At 37.8% G+C, this 15,963-nt stretch overlaps 1 protein-coding gene across 1 annotated transcript in view; it reads right to left on the bottom strand.

The window, feature by feature from the left end:
• Positions 1–15,241, bottom strand: part of Pon2 (paraoxonase 2) — a 30,044-nt gene extending 14,803 nt beyond the window's left edge. The window contains exons 1-2 of the mRNA XM_015488222.2: positions 15,084–15,241; positions 5,868–5,938 (exon numbers count right to left, since the gene is read on the bottom strand). Of these exons, the coding sequence (XP_015343708.1) occupies positions 5,868–5,938; positions 15,084–15,157 (145 nt within the window). The 5' untranslated portion in view covers positions 15,158–15,241. The remainder of the gene's footprint in view (positions 1–5,867; positions 5,939–15,083) is intronic.
• Between the last annotated feature and the right edge of the window lie 722 nt (positions 15,242–15,963).

The raw sequence follows: 15,963 nt of genomic DNA, 5'->3' as shown, positions 1-15,963 counted from the left end.
AGAATTTAATGAACTTTTCTCTGTCAGAACCATCCCCTGGTTCCTCTCTAAAGATACTTCACTTTGTAAATTCAACTATGGTTAATTCCATATGTTGGCTTTGCCCCCCCCCCCAAAATTGTTGCTTCCGTGTTTCTCACAGAATTTTTCACCAATCCATATCCTGCACTTTTATTTAAAATCCTTTCTCCAGAAAGTCTTCTAGCTTAATACATCTAATGTTGATCCCTTCTTCTTATTTCAGCAATTATAGCTCCATGTCAGAGATGGCCAAATATCCCCCAGCATCCATGCACCCCTCTACCTTCTTAGCAATAAGCACAAAGCAACTTAGGTACAGATGACACTTCCTACCTTTTCTTGCTGATAGATGGTGACACATACACTATACGATATGTAGTCAATAACTTTTATTTATTAAGTCAGAAAGGCATGATATGACATGATATTTGTATAAAGCTCCCAAGAGTTGCAAAGAGCTCATTTTCAGTGGCGGCAAACGCAGCCCCATAGTATGTGTGTGCACACACACATGTGTTGATGGGGACAAAGGCAAGGGGGAAGAAGTCTCACCTCTTAGGGGTATTAACCTCAAGTGTACAGCCACTACTGTTTCCAAAACAGGAAATAAAAACACAGTCCTCCTGATCCTTACTGCCTACTATAGCTACTTGCCTTTGTCTATATGAGAAGGTATGTTCAGCACATGGTGCTCCTTACCATCAAAGACCACTGGACAAGCAACTGTAGTTAAAAATATATAACCACAAGTTATTATTAACCATTGTGCATTGCTAACATGGCACTCAACAAATGTTCATATGGTGTGTACTAACCACAGGGCAAAAGCAAAAAAAAAAAAAAAAAGAATGAAAGAAAAGCACAATTCTAATTAGATCTAAAAATATATCCCAAATGTGCTTCTAATCACTCATCTTCTCCGCTCTGTTGCCTTTTGAAGTGCCTCAGAGGCATTAAACACTTCAGGAAAAGGGCCAGAGGTGACATATTTCCTCCTTCTTTCCAATTCCAGACAGCAGCTCATACACATCACAACATAAAGGTCACAAACATAGACAGACGACTGTTCAGAATACAAATGCTGCAAGGCTTGTTTTTTCTCTGAGACGCGCTCCATCCCAGTGAGCTGTAACAGGAATACACTTGGCAGTTTGTCCTGTAATGTATCTGGTTGTGCCCTATTGTCTACTCTGAGACTTGAATTCACAGAAGGTGGGCTTCATGGGGCCAAGGGCTGTTTAATAATGTGACAATTATTAACTCAGTAGCAAAAGTCAACTAAGAGATCACTGACCCAACCTCCTACTCTTGTCCAACATCCCTCACAGATGCCACCTGGCTTTTGCTGGACCGGTTCTGAGGGGCTCTTCTGATGGAAGCCAGAAGGCAGGATAAAGCTGTTTAGGTACTGGGGACTCTAGAACTGCCTTAGTCCTAGAGCTGTCTGCATTATCCAGCAGAGATCTAGTTGACCAGGCATTTGATACTGCGTTCGCATCCTCCTGGGAAGCGTTGGGGGAACTGAAAGAAAGAGAAGCTCCAGGATAGTCAACCAGTCTGGGAGGAGGGAGATAGGACTAGGAAAATAACAAAAATAGCAATGAGAAAAAGGAAGCCGAACACATTGCAAAGAGAGATGTAAAGAACAAGAGGCCAGCAACAGGTCTGGAAAGGCACGCTTAAGCAGAAAGACTGCTCTAACAATGAGGGTTTGCTCTTGCTAACATTGCACGGTAAACCCTGTCAGGTATGAGTGGGGTTACAAATATGAGGTAGCTAGTTTATTTGTGTTCCCAAGTTGGGGAAGTTTATCCATGACTATCAAAATTTTAAACATAGATCCTAATGACAACAACCTTATTGTTAGAAAGATTTATTCACAGACATGCAAATGTAAGAGCAATGATGGTCACTGATTTGTTTGTAATTGCAACATCTACAACAATAGAATTATAAAAAACCAAGAAGCCTCTGCACAGCAAAGGAATCAATCAATAGGGTAAAGAATGGAAGAAAATATTTGCAAACTATCTGCAGGGGTTAATATCCAGAATATATAAGGAACTAAAACACAGCAAAAATACCCCAAATCATCCAATTTGAAAACGGACAAATAATCAGAATACACATTTATCAAAAGAAGACATACAATAACCAACAAGTATATAAAAAATGCTCAGAACACTAATCACCAGGGATATACCAATCAAAATTATAGAGAGACATTGTTTTACCCCATTAGGAATGGCTGCATCCAAAAAGACAAAAAAGTAACAAATGGAGGTGAGGATGTGGACAAAGGGAAACATTTATACACTATTGGCAGGAATGTAAACTGGTGTGTCTATTAGGAGAAGAGTATGGAGGTTTTTCAAAAAACTGAAAATAAAACTATCTCATCATATAGCAATACCTCTATTGGATATATATCCAAAGGAAATGAAATTCCTATATCAAAGAAATAATCACATGACCGAGATCATTGCACCACTGTTCACAAAAACCAAAATATTAATTAAACAAGATGTCCATCAACAAATGAATGGATTTATAAAATGTGGTATATAGAGTCACTGGAATATTATCTAGCCATAAAAAAGGACAAAATCCTTTTATTTTCAGCAATATGGAAGGAGCTAGAGGGCATATTAAGTGAGATAAACCAGGCACAGATAGACAATTAACATATGTCTTCACTAATTTGAGGAAGCTAAAAAGTTGACCACATAGGAATAGAATTGAATAGAGGTCACTGGAGGCTAGGAAGGGTAACTGAGACATGGGAAATAAAGGGTTGATAATAGTGCCAAAATACAGTTGAGTGAAAAGTAGTTCTGAAATTCTGTTGTATAGTAGAGTAATTGTAATCTATAATAATTTAAAAAAACAACTAGAAGAAGAAAATTGAAGGTTCTTAACACAAAGAAACGGTAATACTTGAGGAGACAGAAATGCTGATTGCTTGATCTTATTAGATACAGTGTATACATGCATCAAATTATAATACTGTACCTCATAAATAAATATAAACATGTTAAATAAAAAATTAAAAAAGAAAAGAAAAAGAATCTCAAATACACATGTTTGATACAATCACCAAACAAGGCTTTATTTACTGTTCCTTAAATATACTGATAAGACTAAGAGAAGTTAACTATATTGCTTTAAACTCTCATTCCATTATTAGACTGTACCACCTATGGTAAAACATAAACGAATGTATACTTTTTCGCAAATTGTATAATTATCCTGCTTTAGCACAAGCATATTGCATTGCACTTTTCTTCTTCTGTTAAAAGCATTAATCTGGTTAAAGTAAACATTCAGGAATATGGCATAACTTTTTTAGACTGAGGGAGATCTATATTGTCTAACTGAGAAGCAAGCAGTGCAATGGGAAGCTAAAGCAGGGACTCCTTTTTAGAAAGCGTTTATACAAAAGTTTGCTGTCCTTATATTACAATTCATTTGGAGGGATTTGGGGCAGTCTGATGGAGGTCATATGAGAATTAAAGCCTTTGGCTTCCATCCTGGCAGGAGGGTGTGCCTAATTCATATTGGACATTTCTTCAGTTTTTAAAATACTAGGGACCTCCAAGAAAGAACATATCCTGGGCCCCTTTTGACTTCTGAGATGGTCTGGGGAACCCATTTGTCAATTCAATATGACCCAAAGGAGATTCCTCTTGGAAATATCCAGAAGAACATTATAAATGTACGAGAAAATAATTAGCAAACCAAATGCCCATCAACAATGAAGGGATACATAAAATGTGGTACATACATACAAGAGAATCTTACTCAGCCTTAAAAAGGAAGGAAAGCCTGACACATGCTACAACATAGATGAACCTTTAAGACTACAGAGAGAAAAAAAAAATCAGTCACAAAAAGACAAATACTGTATGATTCTACTTACACAAGGTATCTAGAACAGTCCAATTGATAGAGACAGCAGAATGGTGGTTGCCAGGAAAGAAGAGAATGGGGAATTATTGTTTAGTGGGTACAAAGTGTCAGTTTTGCATGATGGGAAAGTCCTGGAGATGGACATTAGTGATGGTTTCCCAACAACATAAACACACTGAACATTACTGACCTGTACACTTTAAAAGCAGCAAAATGATAAACTTTACATGATATGTATTTTACCTCAAATAAAATTAAAAACAAAAAAACAAAAACAAACAAGTAAGATAATCCTGCACCAAGCCAAATGTGCATTAAGTGATCAGTTATATAAATCATGGAATGTGAAAAAATTAAAAAAGAATGAGGTAAACAGACCTATGCAAAGCTGTTCATGCCATGCTAGGAATAAAGCAGGTTGTAAAACATTTATACTAAGATGCCATTTGTGGGAAAAAAATGTATTTATATGCATATATGTATTTGCATGTACACCAAAAAAGAAAAAAAAAAAAGCTTTATATCTGGGGTTACTTCTGTGGGGGAATGGGGAGTTTGTTGAAAGATTTTTATTTTCCATTTTAGATCTTTCTGTACTGTTTGAACATATAATGTTTATGTGCACTTTGCACAGAACATACTGTGCGGTTACAGAAAAAAGATAACTAAGCTAACGTAAGTTTCCAAAAGATAGTATTAAGAACAAAAAGGTAGTTTAGAAATATTATGTATAATTTGACCTCATTTGTGTTTTTTTTTTAAGTCATGTGTGTGAAAGTATTCCTAAATAGGCCGGAAAAGTATGTTCAACAATGTTACTTATTAGGAGGAGCAGAATGCTTTTGTGCAATCTGGATTTCAATTTCTTGAAAACAAAACAAAAAATTGAAAGGTCTCTCCCACCTCTAGATGTTGTTACATAAGGACTAGAAGGGATAAAATGTTAGTTTAGTCATTTCTACACTGTAGTTTACAGAGTCAGATTATAATTAAATTTCCCAAGATCTTTTTTGGACTCTAAAAACTTCTAGCCTAACTAGAAACTCATCATTGCAGGTGAAAAATATGAAAGGCCATGCTTTGCACCAGTTCACATTGTATGTGTGTGGCAGGACCACAGCTAGACACCAGATACTGCTCCCCCCTGCCCCTTTCCAACCGTAACTTATCTCACTAATAATGCAATAACAGTTACTGAGAGTCTACTGTATAGTAGGGACTTTGGTATATGGAACAAGGTAAAAAGCAGCAAGACACAGACTTTGCCTGGAAGAAATTACAGAGAATCCACAGAGTTCCTCAGTGCGAGGAGAAAGTCTGAGCAGATCTCTCATCCTGTGCATCAGAACCAAACCTGTTTGTTCAGTTCTGAGACTCAGGCATTGTGGAGCATCCTGCATGGAGTCATGGAGACAGGGACACCCCAATCATTGTTCTTCCCTCTGTAGTCACCACATAGAAAACAAATAAAAACAAGTATATTTGATGCTTCATGAAATAAATTGAACACAAATATACATTAGCTATCAGAAAAGATGCTGGTTCCAGAGTAGCAGCAAGATAAATGCTGTTCCTGATTACAAGGAACTTACCTTCCTTCCAACTTCAGTAGTGGTGAATAGGACAATGAACTCAGGATGCAGAGGCCGTCCACAACAAACAGAATTTACAAATGAAATTCAGAGGAGTCATGGAATAAGCCATAAATCAAATAGTAAGCAAAGGATTACATAAACAATTAATAAATTACAGTCAGCATAAGAAAAGAGAAATACAGGATGCATAAGATCAAAAGAGATAGACCAAAGGGGGTTCTGCTGATCATGTGGTTTAATTGCTGAAAAACACTAATTGCTTGCCAAAATACTGTTAATGAGTGTTTTAATGTTGGTGGTCCAACACTGTAATGTGTAAAACAAGCATTTTCTCATACATACCAATTCCTTTAATCAGGTGGCAGTTTGGAAGATCTACAGATTCCACTTCTCCGGTGGCTTTAAGTCGATTTCTGTTTAAAACAAAACAAAATAAAACAAACTTTGTTTATACGTTCCCTGCTTTGTTCCAGAAAGGGTTTAAAGAGGCTTTTAGCAATACATAAAGCAGCATAAACCTAAAGCAGATGAAAGTGAAGACAGAAAAACAAGTGTAGGAACATGAAACAGCACCAGAAAGAAGTTAAAACAAAAAAACACAAGGCGCTGAAGTTCTGCATATGGACAGGGCTCTGAGAGAAAGCCCAGCACTCGACAAACACAACTTTTTTATAATATAACAGAGCACCAGGTCACATTTCTTGCAGCTCTGATGGGAAAAGACCTCAGATGTAGCTCTAGGAGCCCTTTCCACTGAAGAGCCAAACAATGAAACATGGCGGTCTCACTCCATGTCTGAAAAAGGCCAAGAACAAAGGGCACCACTCAGCACACACCCACAAAGAGTTACTAAGGAATACAATGTGTACCAGGGTTGGAAGTTTGGAGAGCACCATCTAACTTTGGCAAATTACTGATCTGGTTGTTTTGGGAGGCAGGGAAGAAGAAGAAATAACTAGGGAATGTTGAACTCCACTAGGGTATCTTCTCCCATCATTTCCACCCTAGAGGACTACAAGGCAGTTTGGGCCAAAACATGTGGAAATGACAATTTTGAAGTACACATACTGCAGGCTTTTTCTTCTCTTTTTCTCACCTCTCGGTTCTCTGGAGCCATAAGAAACAGAAATTGTATTTGCAGGGAACTTGGCAATTTTTAAAATGGTTCCACACACAGTAATCTGCCCCTCATTCTCCTATTTGAATCCCTGACAGCTTCTGACTTCCAGACACTGAATATGGGAAAGGGTACTGGTTTCTTGGCAAAACAGGGCCTAGGTCATCCAGAACTACTAACTGGTTGGGCTAACTCTACATTCTGACAATTCATATCATAAAGCTTCTAAATAAAGTGTTAACCAGTAAGTATTTGGAATCATACAACTCAAATAATATTAAATTTCTTGAAATAATACATCAATGAAACAAATAATGTATAAATATAAATAATAATAATGTATAATGCAAAAACAAAATACATTATTAAAAAATTTAAATCAAAGTAACAAAATACAACAAATCTCACTCTTACATGCCCCAAGAGTAATTTAAAAGGAAAAAAAAAAAAGAGCATATAAATTACATGTAGTGGTAGCAATAGGAATAATGATGAAGACTATGCTGATGATAACCATGAGTGGTGAAGGAAATCAATAATACAGCAGTTATAATTCACTGTTGTTTTAAGTCTACTATGGTTTTAAGTGATTTACCTCAATGATTTCATTCAATTCTTCAAAGCAACCCTGCGAATTAGGTACCATCATCCCCATTTTAGAGATGATGAAACTGACTTGAAGAAGAAAAGCAGTTTCCCTGGAGGTCCACTCAGTGAGGAAGCACTGGAGCCAGCTATCACACAGAGGTGGCCCTTGCCCTTACGACTCTGTGCTTTCCTCAGGAGCACTGAGATCCGTGCTGAGTCCCAGCAGGAACACTCCACGATCCTTGGCAGATCAGTGAGTCTCTGCAGGCCTCAGTTTTCCATATGGATACAAGAAGGATGAACCCGAAAGACTTCCAAGATGCTGATAATATGTGGCTCCAGAAACAGATGTACATACAAATCAATGGGTCACAGCTGTAGTTTGTACGTGAAGTATCATGTGTTGACTTGGGTGTCAATTTTATATAACTTACGCACTATGTCTATTTGACTATACAGAAATAGGGATGATGATGATTACCTCTACTTTTTCAAAGATAAACTGTATGATTAAATACAATCTGTTCTACGTGAATCCTAACCCACAACAAGGAAGGGAAAGATAGAAGTTCATTGGACTAGACAAAGGAGAATGAAGGGGGAATGGAAATAGAAAAGACAGTAGAATGAATTGGACATATCTTTTCCTATCGTATTGATAGGAAATTATGATGTGGAGTTATATTGGTATTCACATGACCAATATAACTCCACATCATATACAACCACAATAATGGGATCCTAATTGGAACAAGTTATACTTATTCTATGTATATATAATATATCAAAAATAAACTCCACCTATGAAGAACAAATTTTAAAAAATAAATAATAAATATAATCTGTTTAAAGAAACATGCTCAGTTGTATTTGAATGGTTTAATATGAGGTATTTATTTCAGTCAACTTAGGTTTGTATAGATAGCTGCCTGATGATGCACTTGGCTAAAAAGAGCAATCTTCAACTAGTTTAGTTGTACAAAATCACCTTTGGAGATGCAGACTACCTGCTATTAATATTGAAGAGCTACATAAGGGCTGTGCATGATTTCCAGTTACTCAAATAAGTTTTTCCCTTGGCTTTCCTTTATTATGAAAGAAAAGGAGGATTTTGCTTCAATCCGCTTTGGCTCATCAAGTCTTCCAGACTCCCTTGGTAGAAAACTGCTAGACTTTCTCCCTGGAATCATACAGCTCAAGTTTTGGGGAAAGGTACTTTTGTTCCTGATAAAAATGGTAGACACAAAAAGAGAGAGCTAGTGCACACCTCCCCTCCTCCCTTCTTTGTAATTTGAACACACACACACACACACACACACACACAGAGTCCTTGAGAAAACAGGAACAACAGCAGTCATTCCATTCTCGACAAGCACAAGGCTGTAAAGTCAACAGTGAAAGGTCACAGCATGAAAACAGAGAACCCAGTTTGTTGCTGTGATCACTGACTGAGAATATGCCCTAGCTACAGTTTTTGTCATGTAAGAAAAATAAGTCCCTATTTGTATAAGTCACCATTAATTTGATGTATGTTACTTGCAGCTGAAAGCATTCCTAAATAATATCAGATTTAAGCTTGGAGAATAAAGAAAGCTATGCAAACCTCTTTGAATTGGCAGATCAAAAAGGCTATCATTATTCATGTAAAAGTATAAAATACATAGTATAAACACAAATACCATGAGATGTGAAAAGGAAAATCTTTTTACTTTTGTACGGAATGTTTGCTCTCTAACACTTCATGTCCATAGCAAGCTTATGGTTACTGTAGGTCTGAGATGGCATGGCTGTTGCCACTCTGCTGTCAGTACTCTGCTGTCATGCAGACATCACTAATCAACCACAGCATTCCTTCCCTTCAACCCAGAGCCAGCCTCAGACACTTTGTTCCAACAACCACGACAATGTATTAAAATAGATGCTCAAGATGATAACTCTTTGCCTTCTCTGCTAGAGGTTCCTTTTGTTTTTCTTCCTTTTCTTTTTCCTTACAATTCAATTATTTTCCTTTGAGTTACAAGCCTATGGCAGGATATAAGCTGGCTTCCCTTGGCTATCAGCAATCATTCCCAGATGATCCCATTGGAAATCATGCATATTGGAGATCTTAATCTGGGGTCCTAGACCTTCAAGGAATCCATGGGTAGAATTTAGAGACTCATGACCTTGGGTGGGGGAAAAATAGTACTGTAGTTAAACCTCTAACTGAATAGAGTACTCTTTTTGATAATGAGTGGGAACAACAAGCCACAGTACCTCTTATTAGCAATACCTGTGACTCTCAATATCAACAATTACAGGTACTGCTGCCATCACATTTCAGTTGCTATAGCCATCTCCAAGTGCCATTTACACTCATCATTACTTCAAACTATCACTGTTTGACATTTACCCACCTCTGGATCTCATCAAAAAATAAAAATAAAAACAAACTTTTTAAAACTCATGTTATTATTCATAAGTTAGATTTTAAAATAATTTGGTAATAGTATTTAAGTATGATTGGTTCATTTTGTATCCCTATGCATTTTATTTTATTCTATGCATATAAAAATACAACGCCAGGGCTGAGGATGTAATTCAGTTCAATGTATAATGTTTGCCTAACATGTGTGAGGCCCTGGGTTCAATCCCAGCACTGCAAGAGTTTCAATGATGCTAAGAAGAAATCAAGGCTACTTTGCCAGACTACTAATAGATCTACATCCTAAAAAGTCTAAGAAATCTTGCACAAACATCATTGTCATCGTATGTAATTTTTATTAAGCTTACTATGTGCTTGGCATTATTCTAAGCATATGATACAGGTGACCTCATTTATTTCTTATAATCCCAGAATGGAGCAAGTGGGTGGTACTCCATCCTACAGATCAGGACACTACTGCACAGAAAGGTGAAATAACTAGTCCAAGGTATAAGATAATAAAGATGTTAATAAATTCAGGGTATCTTACCACACAACACATGAATTCTTAACCAATAGTCATTAACATGATATCAATCTCTATTTCTTCTATTTCTAGTATTTATCCAGAGTGGAACACAACAACGACTTCTTGTCACTGGCTTACTCATGGTAGGGAGCATAGAAGGCAAACCATGCAACAGTGTCAATATACTTCAAGCAAAGTTGGAACAGGGTTACTATGAGCCAGTACTTTGGGCCATATGGCACTGCCTTCCAGCTTACAAAACATTGGTGGGGCTTTGTCTTCCTTGTGCAGATATATACAAACATGGGCTTTATCTTTTATATGTAGATATAAAAATCTTTGGAATTCAGCTTCTAGGACCTTGCAATGTTTGCACAAAGTAACTAAGAATTTGTGCGTAGCCATGCAAACCTGGAGAAAATTTGTCAATGGTACAGAGGGTTGGAAGTGATGAAGAAGTTGGAACAAACTGGAATCAGAAGACCTGGCATAGCTAACAAGTCCAGCACTAATTAATTACCTGATGGCCTAAGTAGTTAAGCTCTCCAAACCTCAATATTTACATGTGTAATAAAGAAAAACAAAATATCTGCACACAGATATATAAAATGAAAGCATAAAAACAAAAGGATATTCTTTCAAAATGTTGATAAATTGTACATTTTGGTTTCATATAAAGAACTTTCTACACTTGACAGTGACCAGCACAGAGTAGATAAGTGATAAGCAGAATGGTAATTAAAAAAGAAGAAAAAAAAAAAAAGCTGCCTCTTTTGAAGAGTTTCAAAACAGATTCCAGAGTTGCTTTTTGGAGCTGTCATAAAAGTCATCAACCATTAAGCAAAATGTCCAGACACTTGTTTTGGGGGTTTCTGCCCACTCTTGGGTCTCTGATGCATTCAAGTCATCTCATGACTCATCCAAACAAGGCTGTGTATTTTGCAATAGGGAGTAAAAAGTCTGAGAATGTTTGTTTATCTCTATTTTCTTATTTCTCAACTAGGGAAGGGTAGAAAAGATGGGTGGGGAATGCCATCCTCTCCTGGGAACCTCAGTCAGTTACAGTTCCAAAGGAAACAGACAATCTTGATTACATTTATCCACCTGGGACATACTTACACTAAAACTTCCCCATTGTTTATCTGAAACACAAGTAGAAATTTAAATGGGTATCCTGGGGAAGCCAAATAACTTGGTTGCTAAAGTACCATCTGCAATAACTAATTAAATAGCAGACACCAGAGTAGAGCACAAAAAACAAAGTTTGTGTCCTTTCACCTTCCTTTGAAAAGTCTTTCTTTATGGGAAGCTGGGAACATGCTGCTTTTTGTCAAGGTATGACAGGAGAAATGCCATAGATCTGAGCACTCAATCACACTGCAGAGAGTAGACACCCGTCCTCAAACACAGTCACCAGATACCACACAGGGTGCCCAGTCAAATCTGAATGTCAGACAATGAATAATGTTTTAGTACAATTACATCCTAAATTCCATGCTTATACTACAATTAAAGTATAAGAATTCCACACTAATATTAAAAAAATGATTCGTTGTTTATCTGAAATTTATATCTAACTAGGCATTCTGCATTTTTGTTTGCTAAATCAAGCCACCTCCCACTTACCCCCATCACCTATCACCTCACCCCATATTACCTCACTGCCTTTGGAGCTTCAACTAGCCAATAAAGTTACCAACCTGTGAAATCACTGCTCATTAAAATTTATCACAGTCAAATCTTTGTAAAGAAAAGTTGCATCACACTGTAAACTATTTATTGGGTACAATCTATGTCATTAAGCTTTATTTGCTTTGTCTTAGGTTTGCAATTATAATATGTATCATTCAAAGGGACTTAATTTTAAAACTCGAAGATTAGAAGGGAGGAAAATTGTTAAGAAAATTTCAATTTGTGGGAACACAGGCAATTTGAAAATTAGTGACAACTTAATGAGCCTGTGAATTTTGGTGGTCTTGCTTCTAAATCAGAGTTGGAAAGATCATACAAAGTCATCAAAACTCACTAGGTCTTAAAAGCACAGGCAACGAAAGCAAAAACAGACACAGCAAAGGAAACAATCAACAGGGTGAAGAGACAACCTACAGAATGGGAGAATATTCTTGGAATACATCTGATAAGGGGTTACATCCAGAATATACAATGAACTCAACTCATTCATTCATACCACAAAACCCCAACAATTTGAAAATAGAGCAAAAGTCCTGAACAGACATTTCTCAAAAGAAGATATATAAATGGCCAATAGATATATGAAAAATATAATCAACATCACTGGTCATTAGGAAAATGAAAATCAAAATTTCAACAAGATACCCCCTCACTCTAGTTGGAATATCTATTATCCGAAAGACAACAAAAAATAAGTGTTGAAAAAGTTTTTGTTTTTTTTTTTTCTTTTCTTTTCAGTGCTGGGTATGGAACACAGGCCCTTGAACCGGCTAGGCAAGTGCTCTATCACTGAGCAACACCCTTAGGCCATAAAGGGAACATTTGTTTACTCTTCTGGAGAATGTAAGTTAGTATAGCCATTATGGAAAACAACATGGAAGTTCTTTGAAACAGTAAAAATAGACCCAGAAATCCTACTCCTGGGTATATATGCAAAGGAAATAAAATCAGTATGTGGAAACATCTGCACTCTCATGTTCTCTGAGGCACTATTCACAACAGCCAAGAAAGAGGAACAGCTTAAGTGTCCAGCAGTGGGTAAATGGATAAATAAAATAAAACGTGGTACAATGGAATACTATTCATCTACAAAAAGGGACAAAATCCCTGTCATTTAAGATAAACCTGAAACATGTAAGTAAAATAATTCAAGCACAGAAAGACAAATATTGCACGATCTCATTCATAGGAGGAATCTTACAAAGTCGATCTGTAGAAGTTGGAGTGCAGTAATAGTTTAAAAGGCTAGGGAGAGGGAGAGATGGGTCAATGGGTACAATGTTACAAGTAGGGTTACAATGTTATTGCACAATAGAGTGACTAAAGTTAACAAGAGTAAAGTATATTTCAAAATAAGGAGAAGGATTTGAATGTTCTTACCACAAAATTTTATAAATGTGTAAGGTGATGATAGTTATGCTAATTACCCAGATTTGATCACAATAGTACACAAAATATATATTTTATCTCATAAATACATACTTATTATTTGTCAATCAAAAATAAAACTAAAGAACAAAAAAAAATATCATTCAACTCAATGGTTCTGCAGAGAGCATTTACATAACATGATAATTAAGATCAACATGTCCATTTCCTATCAATGAGCATTCTTTCCTCAGTAAAACAAACGCCTGCATTGGTTATCAGCAGATGAAACTACAGCTATGGGACATGGAGCAACCGTGGAAAGCTATGGTGTCACTTTTGATCTTCCTTCCTGGGATTAGAGAGTTTTGGGTCCCGGTTCTCCTCTTCAAACCACTGTAATACCTTAACTAGTTTCCCTATGTTTATACTCTATTCCAGAAGTTCTCAACCCTGAGAATTATCAGGAGAGGATTTTGTTTGGTTGGTAGATTGGGGTTACTTATTTATTTATTTTTGTTGTTGTTTGTTTGCAGTGGTAGGTATCACATTCCAAGTCTCATACATGCTAGGTAAGCACTCTATCTCTGAATTACATTCCCAGATTATCAGGAGAGGGTTTTTTAAATAAATAAATAAATAAATAACCAAAGACCAGCTAAGTTATTATCTCTAGGGTGCTACCCAGAGACCAGCCCTTTAGGAGATCCTAATGTACAGATAACCACTGCTCTATCCTTGCAGGTTCATTTTCATAATGCAAAACTGGTTATATCAGGTTCTTACGGAACAAACAAAACCCATCAGACCTTCTCTTTGCCCATCAAAAAAGGGCCAGGTTTTGAACTTATTCAACAGCCTAAAAGCCCATCCTTCCCACTACCCCTACTATTCTCATTCCTTGACTTTATACTTCCTTCAAACTGGTACTCCAATTCTCATCTTAGACCTTTGCTCACACTGCACTTTGAATCCTCAAAGGACTCCTCCATCACCACACTTACAAGCACTGTCACTTCAAAGCCAATGTCAATCTCTCTTCCACCAGAACTCCTTCAGGGGATGTACAACTACCTGGGTTCCATTGTACCGGACCTGGGCATAGTAATTCATATATTTATTTTGTTTCTCTCCTCCCCTATATTAAGGTAAACTCCATTAAGGTATAAATTTACAATAGTAGCCTGCCCAGAAGAACACAGCATACATACCTAGTAGGTGTTTAATATTTCCAGAAGGCTTTCTCATGAGGCTTATAAAATTTTAATTGGTAATTTAGAAACCTTGATGTCTAACCATCATGCTTCCAATATAACTAAAATATGAGATGTGCTTCTACTGTTTGGCTTTCTGGCTTCAGGGATCCAGGGTGAATAAGGAAGTGATGTAAGAACAGTAGCTTTGTCAAGTGGCTTTGATCTACAGCGCCAAGATGAGAAAACAGAAGTGTTTCTCCAACTATGCAGGGGAGGGATGGAGAGAGCAATATTAAAGAGGGGTCTGGTTCAGGCAACAAAGGGAAGCAGCACCAGTGACCTGAAATAAATCTTTATAATTAAAGTTTCAATGCATGAGTAATAGTTTTGTTTTCAAGTGAAAGCACTAGTTTTGCCCTTGAGTAATTGCAAAGCACTCCCTTGTCAACTTAGGCAGAACTTGGTAAGCAGCAAAGGCTTATAAACTTTTTAGAAAGTATCCGGGTGGGGGTGGGGTGGGCCCAGCTAGCCCAGGGAACCGAGAGCCATCAACAGCTCTTCACTCCGCCCACGATCCCCCGCCCCGGAGAATCTCTCCACCCGCTGGCGTCCGCTCCCGCAGCCTGGGGACCCTCGAGGAGGGGCGCCAGGAAGCCCCACCTACCTGAGCGCCAGGAACCTCTCGCCCAGGAGCGCCAACGCCATCCCCATCAAGCCCACACTCACCAGCCGCCCCATGGCGCGGGAGCTGGCCGGCCGTGTGGGCCAGGCCAGGCAGCACCGTGGGAGGTGCCAGCTCACCCCACCCGGCGCGCAGGCCCGCCCAGCCCGATCCCGCTCCCGGGCCTCCAAGGCTCCGCCCTGCGCCGGGCCTGGCCTTTGTCTGCGCGAACCTGCTGCCCAGACACCTTCCCTCGCAGACCTCCCACGACCTAGTTAGTTTAATGGCCCCAAACCTTGAGATCCTGCTGTCCTTTCCCGAACAACCCACACAAAACCTTTCTGCACACCTTTCTGAACTCCCCACTCGTCAGACGTTCCTTACAGAAAGTTTCCTACTGAAAAGTAAGAAACTTTCAAAGTTTTACAAAGACTTTTTTTTTTTTTTTAATTGGAGAAAATAGTAATGGGGCATATCTTGTAAATATATCATGTTGGAATTACTGCTTTTTATAATAGGATGCGGATGGGAGGAAAACAATATCCTGATTCCAGCAAGACTTCATCTACACTAGAAATCTAAGTACTTTTTTTTTTTTTTTTAACCCAAACTCAATTTATGGGAATAAGAGTAGGTCTTTTTCCTTCTCTCTCTCTCTCGCCTTATTTTCTTCCTATACTCACAATATGAAGAAAAAGCATACATAAATATACATATGTGTGTGTGTGTGCACGCGTGTAGTATGTATATATATGAAACACCCATCAAGACAATTGAGATTCTAAGGAAGGAACATCCCAAGTTCCAGGCCAGCCTTAACAACTTAAGGAGACCCTGTCTTAAAATTAAAAATACAAGGGCTAGAGATATAACTCATTGGTAA

Source organism: Marmota marmota, unplaced genomic scaffold (genome assembly GCF_001458135.2).
Source record: "Marmota marmota marmota unplaced genomic scaffold, marMar, whole genome shotgun sequence".
NCBI lineage: Eukaryota > Metazoa > Chordata > Mammalia > Rodentia > Sciuridae > Marmota > Marmota marmota.
Note: the sequence above shows the minus strand (reverse complement) of the source record. Positions and strands in the feature narration are given on the sequence as shown.